The sequence below is a fragment of the Copadichromis virginalis genome, linkage group LG7 (assembly GCF_057382275.1).
Source record: "Copadichromis virginalis isolate Kocher_CV1m ecotype Utaka linkage group LG7, C_Virginalis_male_GT1.1, whole genome shotgun sequence".
Taxonomy (NCBI): Eukaryota; Metazoa; Chordata; class Actinopteri; order Cichliformes; family Cichlidae; genus Copadichromis; species Copadichromis virginalis.
Window position 1 is genome coordinate 30,966,451 of NC_140624.1, and position 25,963 is coordinate 30,992,413.

Genomic DNA, 25,963 nt, shown 5'->3' on the forward strand with positions numbered 1-25,963 from the left:
CCTTTAAGAAATGGTTCTTTGGGGCACCTTAAATGGTTTTTCAAAGAACCTCTTTTTTTTTACAATGGTTATTTGAAGAACCATTGTTAAAAAGGTATTTAAAGAACCATTTTAAAGAACCTATTTTGAGTGGTTCTTTAAAGAACCACTATAAATCTTTCAAAATAAAATGTATCATAAATTTAATTTGAGTAGGGTAAAATAAATACAGGCACATAGACATATATTAATGGTTTATTGCCATTTTGTCGTATACCAAAAAAAGGGCATTTTAATCCTCAGCACAACATCACTACTAATACATGTCACACATTAGTCATTTAAACAGTAATAATTAAATATTTCTACTACACTATAAATAAATACATATTAATGAGATGAGATAGCCTTTATTTGTCAGTTGCAGGTCTTTTGCCCACAACCAAGATGACAGACCTTGCCGACCGTACATAAAATACACAAACATCACATTGGGGAGACAGGTCAGCCCGGGTAGCGAGGAAAAAAAACATTGAAATGTGTAACACAAAAGGATAATACAGGAATGCACAGATATCAACACACCATAGCACAATAAACACAGACAAGCAACATGGGAAAGAGTTCCAGTGTGTACATCTGATCTGGGACCGCTACAATCTTCGACTGCGCCTCCAGCTGACCCGATGTCCACATCAGAGGGGAGGTAAGCGTTGGAGGTGGCGTGGGATCTGGGGTAGGGAGGGTGATGCGTCAGTGAGTGCTTATCAGTATCAGTATATGTATGTGTGTGCGTGTCCATAGTTCAGCTGAGACAGTGTCCTTCGCCCTGCCAGGCTAAGTCTTCCAGCCAACCCAGGTGGCCTTGCATGGAATGGGAAGGAACAGACTAAACACAGTCGTTATCAGGGAGTTTTTGTTCAGCTCCAGCCTTGAGCCCACAGCTGGCGCTGAAGGGGTAGCCGGATTATGATGGTAATTTGTCTTTTGCAACAACTCATGAGAATTTCAAAGCTGTTCTTTAACACTCCGACACTGGTCTCTCAAACTCCCGTTGAAGAACCGCGAGCTTCCCCATGATGGTATCAAACTTGCTGGTGTTGTCATTCTTTTGCTCAGAGAGCTGATTCTGAGAACTCACGACTGCAGTCAGCTGTTCCACAATGTAATCCAACTTTCACTCAAAGGTGTTATTCTGAGCAGGCCTCTCCTTGATGTAACCCAATATATGCTCAGAGGTGTTATTCTGAGTATTCACGGCAGCTGTAAGCATCTCCAAGGTCTTAACCATGCTGCTCTCAATGAGCCCATTCTGAGAAGTCGCACCTCGTCCCATCATTTCAATCCCAGCGGGCAGCCTTGGGGGGGTTGGAACAGCCGGTTCCGCTTTCTTAATCTTCCGATAAGCCAGGGCGAAGCCAGCTCCAATCAGCAAGAACCCTGTTATCATGGTTCCGAATAGATAGATATCTTCAGCGTCCTCGATTGACAGTCCCGCCAGGCACACGACCCTCCATTCCTGCCACCCGTCCATCGTGTATCTGGCAGGGAAAGTCCCTCCAGGGCACTCGGGCTCTCCCGAGCCCAGACTTCTCGTTGAGAAAAGGGTGTCAATAGCATTCAGAGACCAGTTGATCAAATCCATAATTCTCTTTAGGTTTTAGAAACAGGCTGTGAGAGACTGTTCTAGGGAAAGTAATACAAAAAAACACGAGACTAGACAAGGACATAAGAACTAAGCAGGGAAGATAAGGGAGAGGAGAGGAGAAAAAGTGTGTCCGCCTCCTCCGAGAGCCAAAAGGAAAACTACACTAGAATAACACAACAATCAATACATGTATTGTTTAATTAATAAAACATCAGAAAGTGATAAAACACATTAGAAATAGCAATAGCTTCATAACAGACCAATAAATCAACACATTTTCATCAGTAGATGTTTGCATGTTCAGCAAAAATATTTCAACAACTATTTTTTGAAAATTATCAACAAACGTCAGCCTTACGTTATTTACGGTAAGTTTCATGTTGGACTCATGGTCCTTTGTTAGTCCAGTTTAGGACAATGTCTCTGACATATGTGTCATATCAAAACAACCCAAACCTGCAGTTGTTTCAGTTTTTCACAGGTGTTTTGTGTCAGCTGGTCAGCCTCACTCAAGCGGACATCCATATCAGCCAACTAATGACAAGCTCCTCCCATGTGCTTCAAACACCTCCCACTCTGACACAAGGAGCTGAGAGAGAGAAAAGAGTCAATTAAGAAGAAGAGAGAAAAGTGAAACCCTCCTCAGAAGGTCTGACTGGCATACCTGCAGTCGACCTGTGATGGACTCCAGTTTGGCGTTCATCTCATCCCAGCGGCATCTGCACTCCCTCCCTGCCATCAGCCGAGCATGCAGGGTGCCCTAATGTCCCGGTCAGGCTGTACTGCTGGATGAGCCAAGGTCCCGCCTCTCGCCACAGCCTCTGAACACACAAACACAAATTGCAGATTTGTGCAGGAAGTGCAGAATTTGTTTTGCTATTCTTTTCTAAATCCAGGCTTGATCACGTGGAGGTATTTGGAAAAGTTTTTTGGCCACCTACCTGCAATTGTTGTCTTCCAGAAAGAAGGACTGGAACCCAAGTCAAATGTATGCGATATACATTCAATTCACAAGAACACATTATAAAACAAAGTCCCGTTCTTGCCTGATTTGAAATGAATTCTGCATCAAAACAGGGTGACAGAATTACAACGAGAGTTTGCAGCAAATGTGAGTACAATCCTCACTTCTTACAAGCCTGCTATTAAAGTTCTCCTGTATGCAGACGACTTTCCTGTTTTCAGGGCACAACTTGGATCAATGGCTGACCTGGGTTTTATCACAAGGGTGATAAATATATAACATAAGGTCTTAAGACTAAAACTATAATACAGATCTTAGTCAGTCTTAGAGATTTGATCCAGATGCACTATACGTGCCTGCTCTGTGGTTTTCGCCTCTGTCAGTGCGCCCCAGGGCAGTTGTAGCTACACTGTAGCTTACCATCACCAGTGTGTGAATGTGTGTGTGAATGGGTGGATGACTGAATGTAGTGTAAAGTGCTTTGGGGTCCTTAGGGACTAAGTAAAGCGCTATACAAATGCAGGCCATTTACCATTTTTCCACATCACTATTTAATACAGGAAGTAGGTGAACTAGGTCATCTTTTTTGTGAGAGGACCATATTAATGAAAGAAAACCTCAATGACATCATAGAGATCCCTAAAAACGCTCCGGCTGCTTCTCTTCCTCCTCATCCTAAGCTTCCTTCCCTTTGTCCTCGACTTCCATCCAATTGTAATTCAATCTAATTGTGTTTATCCCCATTTTGTTGGAGCTGTGAACAGAATTAGTGTGAACCTGAATTAATTTGTGCAAAAAAGAAAAATCGACAGCTTTTCAGCCAGAGGTAATCTTGTGATTTAAGCCGGCAGCACAAATAGATTTATGTGTTGATGCTACCTGCTTCAGCTCTACGACTCTTCTTAGTTTAATGTAAGATGGTGGATAAAGGAAATGTGCAAAGAAAATTTTACTATATTACAAAAGGACATCTATCTTGGTAACTTCAAATGACCAGAGCATAATTTGTCAACTAGTCTGAAAATAAGTTATACAGTAACAGTCAAAGACACACCTTCTCACGTGTCACATTTTTAACAATATTATAAATTTTAATATATTCGTTTATGTACTCAGCGTACGCAGCGGTCTCCAACCTTTTTTGCGCCACGGACCGGTTTATGCCCGACAATATTTTCACGGACCGGCCTTTAAGGTGTCGCGGATAAATACAATAAAATAAAACTAGTACCGGTACCGAAAAAAAGAAGATTTATTCATAACACACGTGAAAAGACCAAGGAAAACGAGTTAACGATAAAAACGATAACAAAATAACGCTGAAAACCGATAAAAACCCTTAAAACTATACATTTCACACCTGAGCCTCAACTCTTGTGGCCCGGCACCAAACGACTCACTCACGGTCCGAGGCCCGGGGGTTGGGAACCGCTGATTTAGAGCAATGATTAGCTGGATGTGTGTGTGTGTGTGTGTGTGTGTGTGTATGTATGTGTGTGTGTATATGTGTGTGTGTGTGTGTGTGTGTGTGTGTGTGTGTGTGTGTGTGTGTGTGTGTGTGTGTGTGTGGTTTTTTTTTTTTGTTGTTGTTGTTGTTTTTTTTAAATTGATCATTTGATCGGACCTGTGTTCCTCTCTCCATCTTCAGAGCGAGATTGTGCGGGATGAGTCGTCCTCTGGCCTGCTGGACTGCGTCCGTGAGGGTGTTGCTCGACTGCTGGGTGTCGGCGCACCTCACAGTTGTCGCCTGCTTCCTCTCAGATGCCTGCTGCTTCCCGCTGCGCTGCATGCCATTCTGCGCTATGCCGTGGCTACCTCCATCCAGTGGGTGGTGCTGTGGCTGCACCAGCGTAGCAAGAAGCAGCGGGCAGAACCATCCAATCCACTGGATGCCTACTTCCCCGAGCTGGCGGCATCTTGGGCGGGTTCTCTGGTAGCTGACGTGGTGTTGTTTCCTCTTGAGACGGTGCTACATCGCCTGGCTCTGCAGGGTACGCGCACCATCATTGATGCCACCGATGGAGTGGTCGCGGTGGGAAATGGCGGGAGCCCGCTGGTAGTGCCCGTAAACACGCAGTATGATGGCTTCTCTGACTGCCTGCACGCCATCAGCCGCAAGGAAGGCGGGGCTGGCTTCTACCGAGGTTTTGGCGTGCTGGTAGCCCAGTATGCTTTGCACGGAGCGCTGCTGGCCGCCGCCAGGACGCTGATGAGGGTGCTGCTGCTGGATGCCAAGGCCAGCTAGGTTGTTACTACAGAGACTGTTGTCATGACAACAGGACATTTCTCATCTTGTAAATGAGACGAAAAAGACCTGCTCGTGTGACGACATCAGCACTTGAGTCCTGTTACCTAGCAACCACTAAGAATCACCAGATTGTGTCACCTCCTCCCCAATGATGTCACTTCCTGCTTATGTTTGGACAAACAGTGGTGGCAGTTGTTTTCCTTCACGTAAACTGAGCATCACTTCCTGTGTTTTTGTTCAGCTCTGACAGCTGATTGGTCACCCACTACTGATATACAAACAAACATGTAAACAGATGTTTTTGTATAAAGTTGTAAAAAAAAAAATTTAAAAAGTTCAGTGTAGATTTAGACGAAATTATTTCTGATCGATTGGTCTCTAAAGCGATACTTGGATGAGATGAGCCTGGCTTTTCAAAATAAGTGTCTGTTTAAGCTGGTGTAAGGTGTAATGGTGTCTGTAAATGTTTAAATGTGAAATAAATCAATGTTAATTTGACATTTTTCTTCTTTTTGAAACATTTTTAAATGGATTAATTTGGATTATTTTGAAATTCAGCTTTTTAAGTTTCATAGAAGAAATTTCAAACTTTTCTGACTTATTTTGAAAGTTTTAAAAATGTGACTGCATCTGTGTCACAGCACTGTGAAGGTAAAAACTCCTGCAGCCTCTTCTCTCCTTATGTCAGGAGCAGAGATCTCCCTCAGCATGATAAGGGTTTCTTGCTCAGAGGTGGAGGACAGACATTTGAGACGTGAGAAAAACCATCACAGAGGCTCCTGTACGTGTCACAGGTAGCAGGGGTACTTTCTAAAGTCTGCTTCAATGTTTTCAGCTGCAGATAATAACCTGACCGGTGGAGACTGCAGCGTTACTGGTTGTAATAACTGTGTTCTTCCACAAGGTGAAGCTGTTTACAGTAAGGTAAAGCATTTCCCTGTAGAGCCCTTAGTTCAGTTCGATTATATTTATATAAGTTTCCTAAAAGCGCTTTATATTAAAGTGTAACACACTGTTTGCTACTACAGCTACACATGTTTCTTTTCCAACTATTTATTTATGAGTGACTTATGTATGTATATATATGTATATATTATACTATTCTTAGTTAGTGTATTGTCTGTCTTGTCTTAATATTGGTTTAAAATGGAGCACTGTAACAAAAAATAATTTCCCCCAGGGATCAATAAAGTATTCTGATTCTGATTCTAAAGACTTTACAGTAATACAGAGAAAACATGTGGATTGACTTTTAATACAGATACTTTAACTGGGGTGAAAATAAGCGTCTGTCTGAGATTCTCTTTATTTCCAAACAGGACTAAGGAGATGAGAGGAAAACATCACCAATGCTTTATTCTTAACCTCCAGCTTTATTTGGATAGTTCACATGGAACAGGAACAAACTCGTTATTGATCTGTGTAACTTTATTCAAAAGTAATTTGCAGAGTGCTGCGACATACAAGCAAAAGCCTGACAATAAATTCAGAAACTGACGGAAAAGTCTCTGAGAAACAGTTTCCGTTTATTCACAAATGAAATACGAATTTCAAGATCATAACGTATAAGGTAGTTATTTGTAGAGTTATTTGGTTGTAATAGTTATTTGGCCCAAAACTTGAGATAATATACAGAAAAATACATCTACATTTTTAAATATGTAAACTATAACACCAAGCTAAATCACTAAATGATCCAGAAAAACACAATAATGATAAAAATTCAGTATATATAATCCAGTATATGTAGACAGAAATAAGTACTCTATCACAAGAAAAATTCTTTCAAAATCAGACATATTTTACAGTATTCATAATTTGCATTATATAATAAAATATACAATTATATTTAAAAGATTTTGTTGCAACTGTTGTGTTGCATTTGAAGAGAAAGATGTTAATGTTTTTGAAGTGATTTGAAAATTATTCCAGATTTGTGGACCACTGCATGGTCACACTGCAGGCACAAATGATAATTAAGCTGTTATAACAAACACATTAAATATCTTCATCCTTTCATGAACATTAAAGCATTTTCTTTATCTTAAAATAAGCTCCTTGAGCCGACTGTTGTGATTTGGGGCTATATAAATAAAACTGCAGTGAATTAACTTCCTGTGCTAATCATGTGTTGTTAGACAATACCTGCTAAATATGTCCACCTCGGTCTCTTGTTACAGCAAAGAACAAATAACAGACAGACTCTGATAAAACATTGATGTGTTCCTCCGCTTCCTCTCTCAGCTGCTGCTTGTTAGACACATCGTCCTGCTTTCTTCAGCTTCCGGCTGCTCAAAGACTCCTCTTCGTCAGCCCACTTTCATTCAGTTCAGTTATAAAACAAACCAAACCGATAGCCTGCTTCTATATTTCACTGGTTTACTTTTTCTTTTCTACTTAATGTATTTAATTTAGAGGTAGGGTCAAGTTTTATTCATGCATTACTTTCAGTTTCTAAAATGTCATCATGTTTATCCAAAAGACAAAAGCAGGGAGGAGGTGAGGAAGCCGTCGCTCCCGAACCTGCGTCACTGCATTTCTCTGTGTTCTTAACTTTCATTGTCAAAGAGCATTTGTGTTGAATAGAAAACATCTGCTGTTTCTTTAAAATGTGCATTAGACTGAGAATGTCACCAGGTGAGTCAGACTATCTAATATAATAATGTAACACTGAAAACACCTCAGCTTTCTGTTTTTAACTCAGAATAAACTTGGCCAGTTTTCTAGAAATGAGATCTGCACCCTCGCGAGTTGGATAGATGTGGTTGCTCTCAATGAGACCAGGTTTTAACCCAAACATTTTCCAGTTATTTATGAAGCCCACATTGTTTTCTGGACACCAGTTAGACAGCCAGCAGTTAAACGATGACAGGCTTCTAATGATGTGAGCATTGGTTCGACTGGGGAGGGGACCAGAGAAACCTACAGAATCCGACATCGTTTTTGCAAAGTTACACACCGACTCAATTTTAGGTTTTATGACCTCCAGTTGATGATTCTGGATGTCGTTATTGCTGACATGAATTACAATTTTATCAAATCTATGTTCATCCTGAGCCAGGAGTTTCAGTTTAGCCTCAATGTCGCCTGCTGTGGCCCCTGATCTGTATGTGAGTGTAGTTGCTGGAATCTCTGGGTCCACATCTTTAAGAACAGAGTCGCCAATAACCAGAGTTTTTTTCCGTGCGAGTAGATGAAAAATGGTCTTTAAATCCTGATATAATTTCTTCTTTTTTCCTCTCAGTGTTTTCAGTAGTTTTTCAAACGTCTCTTCATCTGCCAGCCGATGAAGGAGAGGTCCACAGTAAAGCCTGACAAAGCAGAAAATCTCAGTTAAAGTTGATGAAGTGTGTTACACATCTGTGGAGCGCATCATTGGTCTGGTGTTTACCGGGCACACTGAGGTTCTGGTAGAGGGGAACACAGCAGCTGGTTCAGGTGGAGGCTCTGCCTCATGCAGCACAGCCATTGGCTGAAAGCATGAGCCACACGGGGCTGCCATTTCCTCCTGATAGCTGCATCCTTTAAAGTTTTCATCTTCCTCTCAAACTCGTCCTCTACAGACAAAATAAGACAAAGTTTCAGTGACACAGAACCAGAGACCAGCAGCAGTTTGTGTGGAAGCATCAGGAACTCTGACTACAGTCCATCTGCTGACTGCTTTCAAAGAGACTATAACCTGCTGTAACATGCAGGGAAATATCCTCTGTATAAATAGTCTATGTGGACCCACTTCCTTAACCATAAAGAATGTAATTATGTAGATAACTGTAAAATTTAAATGTTCAGACTTAACTGTCTTTGTGAAACTGTAACAAAATGCCAATTTATAAGAAATACAGCTAATAAACTATGTTTCACAGAGTTACAGCAGAATAATGAACGCTGATTTCCTTTTTTTTCCTTTCAATCAGCAGTGGGACATATTGGCTTGAAAACAGTGTGATGCTTGCAGACCTGTGACCTTCATTCAGCTGTCTCTAAAACCATCTCTCCAGTCTGAGAGACAAACTAAGCCTAATCTAACTCTGCTCAGGTTATGATGTCATGTAGATGTCTACTTTATTAGCAAAATCTATGAAATATAATGTATAAATATAATGTATAAATATAATGTATTTTCCTCCTCATTCAATGATATTATTACTTACATAGTAATAGTAGTGGTAGAATAGTTACTTGCATATTTCCACAACCCTCTATCCATAATCACATACTGTGTATGCAACCATTGCATGTAGCGTATTATCTTACTTATTTTGTATTTGTTTATATTTTATTTGTATTTTTTTCAATTTTTCTTCTGCTATCCGTACCTGAGCTGAGGTAATGCACAAATTTCCCCACCACGGGATCAATAAAGTCTTATCTCTCTTATATCATCGAGGTCATATTGGGACCACTTAAACTGAAACATGCATCTCACCTTATTTCACACTTTTATATTATTTTTGATGCTTTTTGGGCTGAATCACATTTAGATGTTCCTAATAATTAGTCCACTTCAATGACAGACACAAAGAGAACAAAATAAACAACAACACTAATTAGGAGTGAAAACAATAGCAGGCGTATCACAAGTGTTACTAATAAAGTAATGAGTGAAAATACTGATTTACACATATTTCCATGTATTTGCTAGTAAAATATCAGTCATGTTGCTCAGTGAGCTCAGAGACTTACCTGGACCATCACGATCACACACAAACCCCAGCAGGAGGGCGTGGAGGCAGTGGACAGTTTCAGCTTTTTGGCCAAGCTTTAAGTTGTTAAACCAGAAAACAGTCACACAGACTGGCAGCTTCAGCTGGTCGGGGATGTTTTCTAAGGCTGAAGTCTGAACCTGCAGAGCTTCTTCAAACACTCTGCGACGCAAACCCTCAGGAGCCTGCACAGAAAGGTACCACACAGACAAGATGCTCACGTGTACCACAGAAACACATCTATGACCTGTCAGAGTAATTAAACACATATTTCATGAATAACATCAGTACCTTATGCAGACGCTGTAGTTGCAGATTCTTCTGTTCATCACTGCTCAAATCTGGCAGGAGAGCTTGTACATCTTTAGTTAACAGTTTGTGCTCTAGTTGCAGTTGTTTCCCTATGGATGGGACACGTTTGTCTTTGATCTCTTCTCTATCCCTGTCATATTCAGTGCACATCTGACCTCCAATTAACAGTCCATAGAAGTACTGTCTGATGGGGTAAGCAGCTGTGTAACTACTGTGCTGTGAAAAGTCCTCCACAAGAGCAGGCAGCATCATTGTCTTCTGATCCACAACACTTATGACGAAAGTGGTGATTTCTCCACGCTCAACTTTTTTACTCACCCATGATGGCAACTCAGAACTTGTTTTTTCTGGTTGAACATACTTTTGAATGGAGAGTTTGAAAGTTTGGTTTTCTTCTTTACCAACATGACTTAAAGCTTGACTCAGAGCACGTTCTCTCTTCTGTGAGTCGTTCAAACCATGCAGATTCACTTTACTTAAAAACCTGAGCATACCATCCAGTCTTATAATGCTGTACTCACCAGATGAAGATGATTCATTTGCAAAGGTAACATTGCCTTCTAATCTTGAATAATCATTTCCTGCTATTGAAGCAAAGACTGGCATGAGAGCAGGGTCCAATTTAAAATGCTCACAAAACTTTGAACGTGTGTAGAGCTTAGCAGGAATTTTGCCATCCTTCTTTCTTTTCCACTCAAAGTTGTCAAGATGAAGGAAACCTTTGTTCACATCATAGATGCAGAAATCTGCGTCATGGGACAGCACAGCACATTGTTTCTGATTTGCAGCAGAAACAACTTCAGGGTCTGCCTCTCCTAAACACTGTTTAAACTCTATGTCTTTCTCCTTCAAGATTTCTATGAAGACATCTTTTACCAGAGGTGGTAAGACGTTACATCCTTGTGGTGCAGCGTCAGGCTCACTCTCTGCTATTCTCTTTGCATTTTCTAGTCTATGCTTTAGACGCGAATGAAGAGTTTTCTGCTTCTCTGATCCTGCAGCTCCATCCAAGAAGATGTATGGAGTGACTTCACAGTCCTTCAAAGCCTCAAAGAACTTACAGACATCGTCTTTAAATCCAGGATAATCTCCTCCACAGCGCTGGTCCAGCTTTGGATCAGAATTATAATACAAACAATAATAAAGAGCTGCACCATCAATAATGAGACTTGTTTTTTCTACTTTAACCTCTTCACAGAAACACAAATCATCTATCATTCTCTGTAACTTTGAAATCCCCATGATTCCTTGAAGAGTATGAAGGCGAGCCGTAGTTATTGTGGTTTTGCCTCTGTGTCTGTAGATTTTTATGTACCTATGGAAACAACATATAGGTACACACCCACACAGAAACTGTCACACCCAGTTGAACCACATATTTTAGAAGCTTAAGGTTCAAATTAGTTGGGAGCACCTTCACTTAATTATAACAGTGGTTTTGTTAGGAAAACAGTTCTGTATACCAGATACTAAATTGCGTTAACGTCAGCAGCTAACATACCTAGCATAGCTAACCATTATTGTTAGCGCAACATTAAAGCTACAATGACACGTAGCAAAAACAAAACCGTAAAAATGTTGTAATGAAAATGTTTTACCTTTTCCAACAGTCCCAGAATCCAGAGCTTTGCTGTCACCATCCATGAGAAAGAGTTTTTTCCCCTTAGAAAGTTCAAGGCCCACAGCTGGCGCGTTCTAACGTCACTCCCTCTCTCTCCTTGTCATTTGGCTCGAAAGACATATTAATAAATTGCTCAGTGACGAACAAGTATTCAGATCATTTACCTAAGCAGTGTGCTTTGCCAAAACTAAACATTCTACATACAAAATGTTACATTATTATAAGTATTGAATGAACATATGCATAAGTGTGTTCATTACATTGACATTTTGAAATTGTTATTTACTTATTTTATTTTATAATTTGACTTTACATACTGCTGGGTGGTTTGTAAAGTTCACAATAACTAGTATTATCATTATGCTACATTTTCTAATATATGTATATAATATTTTCAAAAGTAATGTCTTGAAGCAGAAAATAGTAATTCTTAACTAAAATTGAAAACTTTGAATGTGTCTAATTTCCCCTGAATGGATTGTTAATTTAAAATGGCCTGTATTTGTATAGCACTTTTGTCACAGTCCGGGGTCGTATGACCTTTTGTTTTCTTGTATTTTGATATTCATTGTTTATAGTTAGTCCTTTTGGCATTAGGTCCTGGGTTCCTTAGTTGTAGTTATTATTAATTGTTTATTAGGTCTCCTTTGGGTCGTCTTCCCATGTCTTAAAGTTCCCATTGTTGTTTATTGTGTCTTATGTGTCATGTTTCTGGTCTGCCTGGTTAATGCTGTCATGCCTGTCTTGTCAAGTCCAGTTTTCATGTCGTTGTGTTTTAGTTTACATTTCCTGTGCATCATTATGTTCATCCTAGTCAGCTGTTTCCTCATGTGTCTCCACTTCCCCTCATCACCTCATGTGTGTATGACATCATTGTCAGGACGTCTGCCAATTTTCCTCATTCCATCTAGTCACAGTCATAGTTTCACATAGTTATGCTTGGTGTTTCATATTTTCAGTCGAAATAAAGGCTCGCCTCCAGTGTCTGCTTTTGGGTCTGCTCTAACAAACACACCGGCACCATGACAACTTTACTTAGTGCCTATGGACCCCAAAGCGCTTTACACTACATTCAGTCATCCACCCATTCACACAATGGTGATGGCAAGCTACATTGTAGCCACAGCCGCCATTGGGCGCACTGACAGAGGTGAGGCTGCCGGACATTGGCACCACCACCAGTAGGCAACAGGTGAAGTGTCTTGCCCAAGAACACAACGACCGAGACTGTCGGAGCCGGGGTTGGACCGGCAACCTTCCGATTACAAGACGAACTGCCAACTCTTGAGCCACGAAGTTATTCACTCTCCATATTCATAAATGTCTTAGTAATAAATTCCATATTCTATTACCATATCATTTGTGATCAGTGGGTTTGCAGGGTTGGGGTTTGTGTGTGTGTGGTGGTGGGGGGGGGGATCTTTAGAACCTAGATAGCTAAGGATAAGGAACCTTTTATTCTTTAAAGAACCATTTGTAATAGCTGAAGAACCATTCACAAAATAAAAAGGTTCTTTGACATATGATGGTTGTTTTTTTTTTTTGTTGTTGTTTTTTCTCCCCTGTCCCATTTGGTTCTTTAGCCATCAGAATTGTTGTCTGAAGACCAACAAGGATACCCAATGGATTTACTTTGCCAAATGGATCATCGTGGCATTGCCGTATTGGTCCATTTGGTCGATCTTTGTTTTTATTATTTATTATGTTTTATTTTCAGATGTTACAGACGGGACAGACATGAGTGAGGGATAGGAAAGGGAGAAAGAAAGAGGAAAGAAAGGAAAAACAGAAGGGGAGAGGGACAGTGAGAAAGGGGGGGAGAAAAAAAATAAAAATCTCCTGGATCACCTGTTGAGAGAAGAATAGAAAACAAGCAAAAAAAAGACAAAAAAAAAACAAAGCAACATACTAAACACAACACCATCGCATTAATCTAGCTAAGTGTAAACAGCAGTAAATACTAAATATTCAATGTTGTTGTGCAGCACGCAGGACAGATGTGCTTCGAAGTAGCAGCCAAGAAAGGTGTAATTTGGGTCTACGAGCAGTGAACACCCGTGTGCATACCTGTGTGGATCAGCGCGCTTGTATTCCAAAGGTTTCTCCATGTAACGATCTGCTAGGGAGTGTGGGGGGGCCACAGCCCCGTCCTCCAGGGTGTGAAGCAGGTATGGAGGAGATCAAAACTCCAGACATCCGGAGGTCCCCAGAACACAAGAGACCAAGGAAGACCAACAGAGGGGCAGCCGCGCCACTGTCCCAGTAAGAGCTGAGGAGAGTCCCAGATGAGGGTTCACTCAGCAGCCGCGGAGCAGAAGCCAGGGGGAGTTGCAGTGACGCGCCCGTGAGCTCCGCCGGCCGCCAGCTGTGCCTGAGTGACCGAGCCCCAGGCCGAGAGGCCGGGGGCACCCCACCCCCGAAGGGGCCCGAGCGAGCCCCAGGCTCCAGGCCCCGATAAGCGGCCGCCAAGGAGTGAGCCGGTGTGTACCTGGACGCCCATCCCCAGATACAAAGAACCACCAACGCACCGACACCTGAGGGAGTCCGCCACCGGCAGGGGAAGAGGTGGTAGGTGGAGATAGGCCTCCAAACCTTGGAGGGCCTGAGGTGTCCCCAGAGAGGTGGCGTCTGATACCCAACCTGACATATAGACACAGACATACAGGCACACACAGACACAAACATCCATTCCCCCCCTCATGCTCTCATATGCACTCACTCCACACTCAACCAACGTGGAGACAAACATAAAGAGACGCTGTACACACAATCACACTCCCCAAGCGTACTCTACGAACCGGGTCTAGGTACCCTTGCCCCTGGAGGGGGGAACCGCACCCAGACCCAGGTGGTGTTACCCTTTTCCCTGCGGTGGGGAGAGGCAGACCACTCCGACTCCGTAGCAGCAGGGAGGCCCCACACTCCAGACCGCAGTCGGACGGCCAACTCCACCTAGCCCTCCCGCTCCAGCAGGCCGCAGAGAATGGGGGTGGGAGAAGACTCCAAACCTCCCTCCACCCGCTCATTGTAGTGTTGATGCATGTGTGTTCTAAGGTGCAATTAAAACCCAGGAGGGCATGGAGCTACCTGCCAAGGAGCAGCAGGTAAGCACATAGTTGCAGGGTTGGGGTTTGTGTGTGTGTGGTGGTGGGGGGGGGGGATCTTTAGAACCTAGATAGCTAAGGATAAGGAACCTTTTATTCTTTAAAGAACCATTTGTAATAGCTGAAGAACCATTCACAAAATAAAAAGGTTCTTTGACATATGATGGTTGTTTTAAGAATGATAAAGACATCTGAAGAACCATTTAAGAACCATGATTTTTCTGAGAGTACACTTGATGAATAATTGCAAGGTTGGTGGTTCGATCCCCCATCTGCCCAGATCTGCATGCCAGATATCCTTGGGTAAAATATTAACCCCATATTCCTCGTTAATGCATCCATCAGAGTATTAATGTTTGTCAGTTAGAGTCACCGTTAGGGAGAGGACTCAGATAGCCATGGAGTAATCATCTGAGCAATTAGAGCCTGGTGCGTGTGCCAAAGCTCGCAGTAAGCTCCACCCAGGCAGAGTGACAAGGGGGAGAGTAAACAACCATAACAAATATAGCCTCGCTGAGCCGGCCGGGCAGACACAGGGATCATGACAGTTAGAAAGCACTTACATAGGATGAAAAAGTGCTTGTATGAATGAATCCATTTACTATGTAACCTAAATCTGACCACGAGTACAGCAGCTGGACCTTTATCTAGTAGCACACTGTGCGACAAACTGCACACAAACAGTTTGTGTGTTTGCCTGCACTATTTCAGATAACTGGAAATTCTACTTAACTGCAGTAACAAAGTATTTGTTTCTTCCTACCACTTTAAATAGTTTCGGGTTCCTAGAACCTAAATGATTTGTATCTGTGAGGTTTCACCTGAGATTCTGGCATTTTGGACAAAATAAATTTATTTTAAAAAATCGATTTAGGATTTTAATGAATCGATATCACGTTATCCAAGCCAGAATCGATTTTAGTCAATAAATCGATTATCAAAACCCACCCCTATCAGTAACTGATGAGTAGTCAGTAACTACAAATCGAATTGAATCAAATCGTGGATCGAATCGTTTTGGGACCTTGTGAATCGGAATCGAATCGATTCTAGAAATCAGTGACGATACCCAGCCCTGGTTACTGAGGCCAGTCACCCTGCAAGGACACAACTTTCCTCACAAGCACTGATTTACGATGTTTAATATTCTTTTTTTTTTTTTATAAAAATTGTTAAAATGAGCTTAAGCTTTATTAACCCTTTAAGACCTACCATAGAACCAAGTCCACCAGAGCTTATATTATAGTTTTACATGTTGTAGTGCCATTTTTGGGAGCATTTCAAGTTGCTGTACACCAATACAACCATTATAGCCCAAATTTTAATAATATGTATGCATTAAGTGCATAGTAATTACATAAATTGCAAAAAAGTGCAAAAAAACTACAAAAAAAATTGAAAATCATTTTGCTTTTTTTAACATATATTTCTAGTTAGAGAAATTTAAGAGGCTTATCCTTCAAAACTGTAAATACAAAAAAGTTGCACAAAATAGTTTCCCACCACAGGAAATTTATTTTGAGTGTCTTCATAGTTTTATTTTTGAAATACACCAATTTTTATATACTACAGGAAAAACTCAAATAAGTATTATAATGCAAATTTGCAAATAAATTGCATATGCATCAAAATTAACTATTTCCAGCAGTGCAATTTGACTTCTAAGCATCCCAGAAATGACACAGAAAGTCATAAAGTCAAACGTAACTTTTAAAAACACCAGTATAGCCTTTCAAGGCCCTGATTGTAAAAAACTACATTTCTGCAAAAATGACATCACTTCCGGTTTCGGGCAGGTCATGGGGGATATGCATAGTTCGCGCTGATGGACGTAGGAAGTGTTATGAACAGCTGATCGGATCGGCAAAGCCTGTTTCTGGAATATTGTTTTTGTTGCTGCAAGCGCTTTTTATGCAATTTTTGAAAAGCTATATGTGGAAGGAAACCGTGTCCTAGGACAAGCTGATGGCATAAGATGTAAGTACAAATCCTCCGGTTTCATATGCAAAAAAAATTATTGCACTAGCTTACATGGTTGCAGTGCTACCAGGATTTAAAAATAGTTACGCAAAACGGAGCGTGCCCGCTCTGACCGGCTTTAAAGGGTTAACTGACTGATGGTGCTCTTAGTCAGATACAGCAGTAAGAAACAGAACAGGGAAAGTCAAATAGACTTTGTTCATATTCATGAATTTGACCATGTAGGCATCAGCATATTTTCACAAAGGGTCTTCTTATGGCCTCTGACAGCAGAGTTATCTCTGTGTTTGTGAGGTCCTGCTGGACCCTAATACAGCCCTTGATACTGTTAGGGGTGACTGTAGCTGAGGAGGTAGAATAGGTCATCAAAAGGTTGGTGGTTGCTCGGGTCTGCATGCCAAATATCCTTGGGCAAGATACTAAACCCAAGTTGCTTGTCGATGCATCAATCAGAATAAGAATCTGTGTGAATGTCTGTGAAGGTTCTGAGCCTTCCAGGTCATGGTAGTCTAAAGAGCTTTGAAAGAAAAAGCATCTGGACTTCTTTACGATTCTTGAAGACATTTTACCTCTCATCCGAGAAGCTTCTTCAATGCTTCGGGACTGTTCTTCATGGTGGAGAGTCCCACATTTTTAAGTCTGGGACCAATTTTTAAAACTCCCAAACACAAACTAAACAACAGTGTATGCTGTGCAGTGCAGCAAGGAATCCTCAGACCTCTAGATTAGAGAGACCAAAGATACCATACCAACATAGAAGAGCCACCTCGACACGACAAGACTAAGCTGTGCATCTACATCTAAAGGACACTCATTAGATGTAGATTGAGGACCAAAGCGATGAAGCTTGCACCTTTATTTTTAGAAAGTCAGATATAATTTTATTGTCAGTAATTGATCTTTTTATTATGTTCTCTGTCACACAATAGACACAGGAATTGATATGTTGTACAACAGCCAGTTAGACTCCAGAATTCAGTATGTCTGCATGCCCACAGAACTGGTCTCACTATTGTCAAGTGTCCTCTGACTGTGAGGTGTCCACACTTGAAAAAGACCAGACTTTGAATTTCACTCAACTTTATTTAGACCAGCTAGTTTGATAGCTGGTAGGTAGATAGGTAGCAGCAGGTGAAAAACCTTTCAACACAAAAATAAAGAACATTTTATTACCCAGTAACCATTCAGATAAATTACATGCATTACACAGAAGACAGATGAAATAACAAAATACACTTCAGTAAAGCCATTTACCATGTGGTTAACTGTGTTAATTTAACTGTGGTTCTTAAATATACAAAATGTGTCTTCTTTCCATTTAACACTTTTTTATAAACAATTGTATTTTAAAGTTCAAACATTTTAATAGAGACTTTAACTAAGGATTTTCTTTACAAATAATTATTTTCTTTAAATCAAAACCAAACATTTATTCACTAGTTTTACGATCCACCCAAGGATTTGGGGGTAACTATTTTTAATATTAAGTAACATAAATATGTGGGAACACTAACTGCACAAACAATTTATTCAAACTTAAACATTCTGTTTTGTCAATATAATTTTTTAAACTTAAATGCAGCAACTATTTCCCTAAGCGTAAAACATTTGCACAACTGAGCTTCCATAGTTCCAAATATATGTGCAGCAAATGTGAGCTCAAGAGCTTACCCATAGCCCATCTTGTTCAAAGTCTTCCTCACAGTGGAAAAGTGGATCGTACTTTGTTTGCTGTCCTCTCAGTATGTCGCGCACGGGTTGAATGACTGCTGCATGCATTTTAAGGTCTACTAGGCACGCCCACCCTTGATTGCTCTAATGTGGGTCACTTAGCAGGGCGGCGCACACCAGGCCGCGCTTAGTTGTTGATTGCACCCCAGGGCTAATCAGCGGCCATGCGCAAGCAGCAGCACTGAACAGGTAGAGGGCAGGAGGAGGAAGAGAGGAATAACAGCCACACCTACTAGGTCAGCGCGACAACTATAAAGTTCAGGATGAGGCTGATCATCACTTCATTAGTGTGGATGAGGATTAAGCATCCACACTAATAAAGTGTTGCAACTTTTCATCTTCCGTACATTTTTTGCCGTCTATCTCCTCCAACACCGATCAAAAACCATTCAACCACAATAACCCACATAGCTAGGAGGTCTGCTGTCGGCAGTCAAGTCGGCACTGCTGGCTGACTTCTGACATGATAAGACGTATGTCATCCAGATAGGTGCCAGGCCTAGCATAGATGGCACTGTCTATGTGATGGCATGCCACATCTGGCAAACCAGATCTGGGCCACCAAAGGGCCATGATTCTTTGTGGTTTGTGGGCCATGTGTAAGCACATTGTGTGGGCCAGATCCGGGCCATACCAATTTTGCTCTGTGGGAAGATTCCTCTTCTTTTGGAGATGACTGCTGTATTTTTCTAATTTTTTACTTTTATATTTTTTAAATTCTCATTCAACTTATTCCTCTTTCAACTCTAACTACTTCCACATACATTGACATACAGCCAGCATTCAAACTTTAAAATGAAGCCAAGACATTGAACTATTCAGCTCATATTTATCTTGTCAATATCTTTTATACTTTTTCTTCATTTCCTGTTAAAGTTTCATGCTTTTTAACATTTGTTTCAGAGTTATGGCACGGAATGTTGACAGTTAGAGTGAGAAAAGTCAACTGCTAGAGTGGGAGCAAGCAAAATATTCATCTTAAAATCTTTTCTTTCAACTGCTACTGTGTCCACAGCATTTGGTCTACAGCCATCATTTCACCCTCAAAATGTAGCCGTCAATGCCCTCTTTAATTGATTGGATTTATATAGCGCTTTTTCAAGGCACCCAAAGCGCTTTACAATGCCACTATTCATTCACTCTCACATTCACACACTGGTGGAGGCAGCTACAGATGTAGCCACAGCTGCCCTGGGGGCAGATTCATCTAATGCTAGCAGTATTGTAATATATAGCTGTGTCCCAAAACGTCGGCTGTATCCTTCGGAGGACCCGCCCTTCACGGTCTACGTGGGCCGGGTCCTTCAAAGACTGAGAAGGCCGGAAGTGCGAGGCTTGTGAAATGGGACGGTCTAGCCTTCACATTTGCGTCACCAACTGTTCCCACCCTTACCACTTCTCCCCACCCTTAGCGCTTTCTCCCCCTCGGTGAAACGATGGGTGCTGTTGAAATTCTTGCTATTTTTATCTGCTTTTTGTTAATTGAAGAGTTACAACAAATCAGTCGTCGCAGACATGTCTTCAGTTTTTTCCCCCATCGTTGATGTCTGTTTTTGAAATCTGTTTACCAGTGTGAACCAGTGCATTTTACTTAAGTATAATAATCAAAATAATGTTTTGACACATAAAACATTTTTTAAAGAGGAAAAACAGCAATTAATTCATAATAACGACAAGAATAAAACAACAGAAACAATTTCTGTTGTTTTCCATATTTTTCTTCACCAGACGAGGCCACAGTACTGCAGGATTAACCTGAGTGTCCCAGTCCTGGACAGGTTTTTTAATAATGAGGACACTAGGCCTGATTTCCGTCTGAGCAGGGAGTTTCTGAAAGTGCTATTGAATCTCCTTAAGCAGGATCGAACACATGGTTGGGGTGCCTCAATTGAGGTCCTTGTGTTTCTTTTCTGGCTGGCAAGTGGAGCATCCTACAGAGTCATTTCCAGGGTGTTTGCAATATCTCGTTCCACTGTTCACTGCATCGTCCACAGGGTCACAGAGGAGGTGGTGGCTATTCACCATCAGGTCATCCACCTCCCTCGGACTCCTGAAGACCTAGATGTCATGTCTCGTTTGCAGGGCTGGCAAGACACAAAGCCTTTTTAAAGGCTGCTGGTGAAATTGATGGCTGCCATGTCCGCATCAATCCTCCCAGCAGCCCTGAGGGGCCGTTTCATCGACACATATGTGGGCTGGCCTGGGTCAGTGCATCACTCCTGGGTGCTGCGCAACACCCCACTCTACCGACAGGCCATTTACCCTCCTCCAGGGCATTTCATCCTTGCAGATGGAAAGTATCCATGTCTCTTGTCCCTGACTATTAAATTAGTCGTCAACGATTTTAATAGTCGAAGTAATCGTAACTAGTCGACTAATCGTGGCAACCCTATTCCAGGGCATGCTCTATTATAGAGCATGCTTTTGGATTGATGAAGATGAGGTTCTGGGCCATCTTCCTTCAAGCACTGAAGGTGCACCACACCACATGTAAGTCAATACAATATAGTGCCGTTGTTTTTTGAACAATTATAATGACATAATGGGAACTTTAGTGTATGTGCATGTATAAACACACAATTTAAAAAACAAAACATCTGTTTCAGGTCATAACAAAATGTGCCGTTCCGCACAACATCTGCCTCGGCGCTGGTGACGTTATGGACCCGGACGATGCGCCCGAGGATGATTTGGAAGATGAGGGGGAGGCTGGTTTGGAGGCAGTCAGTGGTGCTCTCTGGCGGGACCAGCTATCTGCTGAAGTGTCTGCCCTGGAGGAGCTACACCAGGACCATGATTATTTTTAACAGGCAAGTATTCTGTTAGTAGTGCATTTTTAAATATTACTTTTTATATCTTTATTAACAGGATTGTTTGCAACACTTTGTTTTGCATCTTTCTGAATACATCTTAGTGACATGGCAGCCGTCAGTTACATCAGCCGTGCAAACCCAAGTGACAGATGATGCGGTGGACAGTGGAAGCGAGCATCCCTATAGACCTTCTGAAGATCACCCTGTATGATGCTCCACTTACTAGCTGAAAATACAAATCAAGGTCTCACTTGTGGCACCTCCTTCGTCTCTCTGGTCCTGGTCCAGCACATTCAGCAGCACTTCCCGAGACTTCCTGCTCAGCCAAAGATCAGGCCTGGTTAAAAGTACCTGTGCTTATTGGGACATTCAGGTTAATCCTGGACTGTAATAATAATTCTTAAGAATTCCATTTTCTGTTGTTTTTTCTATTGCTACTCTTTTCAGACATAAATTTTCTTAACACAATTAATTAATGTTGTACATAGTTTGGTAAAAAAAAGAAAAATCCAATGCAAATAAAGGTGAAGCATTTACTTACGTCAGAGCACTTTTTAAAAATATGTCGTGTCGTGATAAACCGAGTAGATATTTGAAGTTTACACAGCCACATTCTCACCTGAAAATATGTTAAAAGTTTATTTTGTGACCCAGAAAGAGTAATATTAACTAACCCTTATGTAAAAAAAGAGCAGGACTGTACATCTACGTGACTGATGTTCATGAGTTTATGTCATAAGTTTAACAACTCTAAAACTTACTTCCATTTAACTGCCTTATTAAATTTACCTTAACCTCTTTAACATCTTAACATTTCTATTGGTACTTCAAAAACAACTTACATTTAAAAACGTAGGTGTCCTCGGCCGCCTTTTCTACCTCCTCTGTAGCTGCCGCCATTGCTGGAAACTGGAATAGGCTGAGCTGCGCTATGAATTCTGGGATATGGTGGGCCACAAAGGATACACCCGACCCATCCTTCAAATGTGGGGAAAAGCAGGACACATTTTTCAGCCGGATTCGGAGGAGTCTACGAATAGAGATCGACAGACCACGTGACGCACATTGCATTGTGGGTACGAGTGGCAACAAAATCGAAACACTTCATCAAGTGCTGGCATTTCCAGCACCGCTAAAATCATTAATTCTGCAGTTTTAATCCCTACTTGCATTTTATTTGCCCCAAAAACAGGTATGTACAAAATGAAGGAGAACACGGCAGGTCCGTACAAAGACAGACTTGACAAAAAGGCAAAAACAAGGTATGAGGAAAAAATCAAAGGAACGTAAGGGTTGAACTTATACGAGCATACAGAGTGAACTAAAGACGTTAGCGTGTGGCCCAACTTTCATCATGCTCGTATTTATAATTATATGGTAATTAATTAAGTGTGAGTGCATACACTCACGAAACGTTCAGATCCCTGCAATAAGCCCAGGTCCAGTTTACTTAGGTGTATCCCTAATTTCCTTCGGGATTAATAAAGTATTCTGATTCTGATTCTGATCTATTTTCTGATTTGGACTGCTTCATTTTACAGCTGTCGTTAAATTTTTGTCTTTATTTCCTGTACAGGCCAACGAAATCTATTTGTCTTTTCAGGTTGTTGCATTATGCAACATTTTCACTTCCAATAGAAATAAAATACATGTTTCATAATTCATTCAATGTATTGTCTTTTATTATGACTGACGTTATTGTTTCATTTTATTATAGAATCTTACAAAAAAGAGGCAAAACTGTATTCCATTGTGCTTTATCAGCTGCTTCGGTGAAAAACAAATTAATACTGCAAAAAAAAAAAAAATTCAAAACAACATACTGGAAAACAATTATTCATCACTTGATTGCTTCAATACAAACACTTGGGCACATATGTGTAGCACTTTTCGTGGCTGTTTTGATCTTGCTCTCCCTCTTTACCAATCAAATCTCACTGTGGTAGCAGCTTTAAACTCGGTATGACCCAGGTTGATAGAGGCTGCCCAGTCTGGATTGTATTCCAGCATTTTCCTACAAAACAGAACAAACAGCCCGCAAAGCCACAGTAAACAAAGCAGCATAGCGCAACGAATTCAGTTCAAATCAATATAAGACTTATTTGTAACCTACATCAACAATTACAGTGGCTTGCAGAAGTATTCGGCCCCCTTGAATGTTTCCACATTTTGTCACATTACAGCCACAAACATGAATCAGTTTTATTGGAATTCCAGGTGAAAGACCAACACAAAGTGGTGTACACGTGAGAAGTGGAACGAAAATCATACATGATTCTAAACATTTCTTACAAATAAATAACTGAAAAGTGGGGTGTGCGTAATTATTCAGCCCCCTGAGTCAATACTTTGTAGAACCACCTTTTGCTGCAGTTACAGCTGCCAGTCTTTTAGGGTATGTCTCTACCAGCTTTGCACATCTACAGACTGAAATCCTTGCCCATTCTTCTTTGCAAAACAGCTCCAGCTCAGTCAGATTAGATGGACAGCGTTTGTGAACAGCAGTTTTCAGATCTTGCCACAGATTCTCGATTGGATTTAGATCTGGACTTTGACTGGGCCATTCTAACACATGGATGTGTTTTGTTTTGAACCATTCCATTGTTGCCCTGGCTTTATGTTTAGGGTCGTTGTCCTGCTGGAAGGTGAACCTCCGCCCCAGTCTCAAGTCTTTTGCAAAAAGGTTTTCTTCCAAGATTGCCCTGTATTTTGCTCCATCCATCTTCCCATCAACTCTGACCAGCTTCCCTGTCCCTGCTGAAGAGAAGCACCCCCAGAGCATGATGCTGCCACCACCATATTTGACAGTGGGTATGGTGTGTTCAGAGTGATGTGCAGTGTTAGTTTCCCGCCACACATAGCGTTTTGCATTTTGGCCAAAAAGTTCCATTTTGGTCTCATCTGACCAGAGCACCTTCTTCCACATGTTTGCTGTGTCCCCCACATGGCTTGTGGCAAACTGCAAACGGGACTTCTTATGGTTTTCTGTTAACAATGGCTTTCTTCTTGCCACTCTTCCATAAAGGCCAACTTTGTGCAGTGCACGACTAATAGTTGTCCTATGGACAGATTCCCCCACCTGAGCTGTAGATCTCTGCAGCTCGTCCAGAGTCACCATGGGCCTCTCAAGTTAATCACATTAAGTTAAGACATAAGCTGTTATTGGGCACGTTGTTGTCCACGCAACTTAAATTTTTTTACTGGATTGGTAAATTGCCAAAAGAAAATGTGTTTACTTACATTTTTCCTGTTTGTTAATAATAATAATTTATTTTAAAAAATAGTTAAATTAGACAGAAGACAGAAGCGGCTACTTTCTTACTTAACCCACATATGTTCACACTGCAGGGAAAAGAATAACATGTGCAGAGGTGTTTTTTTCTGTTCTCAAACTGATCTCCCTGTTGGAGCTCAGTCTGGGGGGAGTTATTTTTTTTCTCCTTATCTTTCCTCATGTTGTGCATTTTCCATTGTTATACCTCTCTGACCTGTCTTCCCCATGTGATGTTTGTGTAATGTATGTATGGTCAGAAGGGTAAGATAGCGCTGGCAAAGGTCGGCAGCCTTAACCCAATTTCCTTCGGGGTCAACCTTCAGGATCAATAAAGTTTTATTGAATTGAATTGAATTGAATTGCTCCTCAAAATTAACAGAGCAGGGCCAAGTTTAAAAAATTAAAACACATTTTTATAGCAGCTGCCGTACAGCTCAATTCAGTACTTGTTCTCTAAGTTGACAGTTTAGAACACCTTCACATGTAAAAGAATTATATGGTTTTGACAGTTTGGTTGGTTGGTTGGTTTGGTGACCATTATCCATTTTAAGATAAGATAAGATAAAACTTTATTAATCCCTCGGGTGGGTTCCTCTGGGAAATTCGGTTTCCAAAAGCACAGCACCGACAGAAGTTACAGAGCGTGAGCAGAATATTATATATATATACACACACATATATAAATACAGAAACAAATATAAATAAAATATACGAAGGGGATAAATAGAATAAATAGGAATAAAAATAAAAATACAAGTGAATTGCACATTTCAAGTATTGAGGTCTATTGCACCATTGACTATTAACAAAAGTATTGCACAAAAGGTATTGCACAGTGAGGTGAAGAGGCACTACAGCTTAGTTGTTCCCCCCTCCCTTGTCCTCCTGTTTCCCCTCCCTCTCCCCTCCAGAGAGGAGTTAAACAGTCTGATGGCGTGTGGGACAAAGGAGTTTTTAAGTCTGTTAGTTCTTGTCTTTGGGAGAAGCAACCTGTCACTGAACAGACTCTTCTGGTTGTTAATGGCCGTGTGCAGAGGATGCCCAGCATTGTTCATAATGTCCAGCAGTTTTTTTAGTGTCCTTTTCTCTGCCACTGTCACCAGAGTGTCCAGCTTCATGCCGACCACAGAGCTAGCCTTCCTGATCAGTTTCTCCAGCCTGGATGAGTCCTCCTTTGCTGTGCTGCTCCCCCAGCACACCACAGCATAGAAAAGTACTCCAGCAACCACTGACTGGTAAAACATCCTCATCCTCATTTTGATGTATAGACTTGCAGTTTAACTACTACTGCACTTTAATTTGTAAAGTTTTTCTTTAAATTAAAAAAACAACTACTTTGAGATTTATCCCATTGTCTTTTTTGCACTACTCAGAAGAGGCTGTAGTCCTGCTGACAAAAAAGTAACTTTGTAACTTTTACTCTGAGTACATTTTAAATGAGCTACTTTTTACTTTTACTTGAGTAAATTTTTAGACAGGTAATTTTACTTTTACTTGAGTAAAATTTCAGCAAAGTAATAGTACTTTTTCCTTGAGTAAAATATTTTAGTACTCTTTCCACCTCTGAATGTCACCAATCCACAGCC

The 25,963-nt window shown here is 41.1% G+C and overlaps 2 protein-coding genes and 2 pseudogenes across 3 annotated transcripts; 2 read left to right on the forward strand and 2 right to left on the reverse strand.

Annotated features, from left to right (window-relative positions):
* Positions 1–310: 310 nt before the first annotated feature.
* Positions 311–4,271, reverse strand: LOC146705351 (uncharacterized; annotated as a pseudogene). Its single transcript, XR_014921346.1, has 3 exons — positions 4,216–4,271; positions 2,292–2,448; positions 311–2,216 (listed from the first exon to the last, which is right to left on the reverse strand). The product of XR_014921346.1 is annotated as an uncharacterized LOC146705351 (transcript).
* Positions 2,829–4,836, forward strand: LOC146705352 (mitochondrial outer membrane protein SLC25A46-like). The gene is made up of 2 exons (XM_085460997.1): positions 2,829–2,855; positions 4,240–4,836. Exons 1-2 carry the CDS (start codon positions 2,829–2,831, stop codon positions 4,834–4,836), a joined length of 624 nt encoding a protein of 207 aa, XP_085317123.1.
* Positions 4,837–6,638: 1,802 nt separating this feature from the next.
* LOC146705353 (single-strand DNA endonuclease ASTE1-like) lies at positions 6,639–11,096 on the reverse strand. Its single transcript, XM_085465184.1, has 4 exons — positions 9,834–11,096; positions 9,523–9,727; positions 8,231–8,396; positions 6,639–8,150 (listed from the first exon to the last, which is right to left on the reverse strand). The coding sequence occupies exons 1-4, from the start codon at positions 11,094–11,096 to the stop codon at positions 7,535–7,537; spliced, it is 2,250 nt and encodes a 749-aa protein (XP_085321310.1). The 3' UTR covers positions 6,639–7,534.
* A 5,308-nt stretch (positions 11,097–16,404) lies between these two features.
* Positions 16,405–21,097, forward strand: LOC146705354 (uncharacterized; annotated as a pseudogene).
* Positions 21,098–25,963: the final 4,866 nt, after the last annotated feature.

Excerpts from the sequence above, each read along its gene's own strand:
- LOC146705352 (XM_085460997.1), top strand. The coding sequence starts at position 2,829 with ATGGCTGACCTGGGTTTTATCACAAGG. Across the intron at positions 2,856-4,239 it reads ACCTGGGTTTTATCACAAGG|AGCGAGATTGTGCGGGATGA; the intron begins GTGATAAATATA and ends CTCCATCTTCAG.
- LOC146705353 (XM_085465184.1), bottom strand. The coding sequence starts at position 11,096 with ATGGGGATTTCAAAGTTACAGAGAATGATAGATGATTTGTGTTTCTGT. Across the intron at positions 9,728-9,833 it reads AACTACAGCGTCTGCATAAG|GCTCCTGAGGGTTTGCGTCG; the intron begins GTACTGATGTTA and ends CTTTCTGTGCAG. Across the intron at positions 8,397-9,522 it reads GTGTGATCGTGATGGTCCAG|AGGACGAGTTTGAGAGGAAG; the intron begins GTAAGTCTCTGA and ends TTTTGTCTGTAG.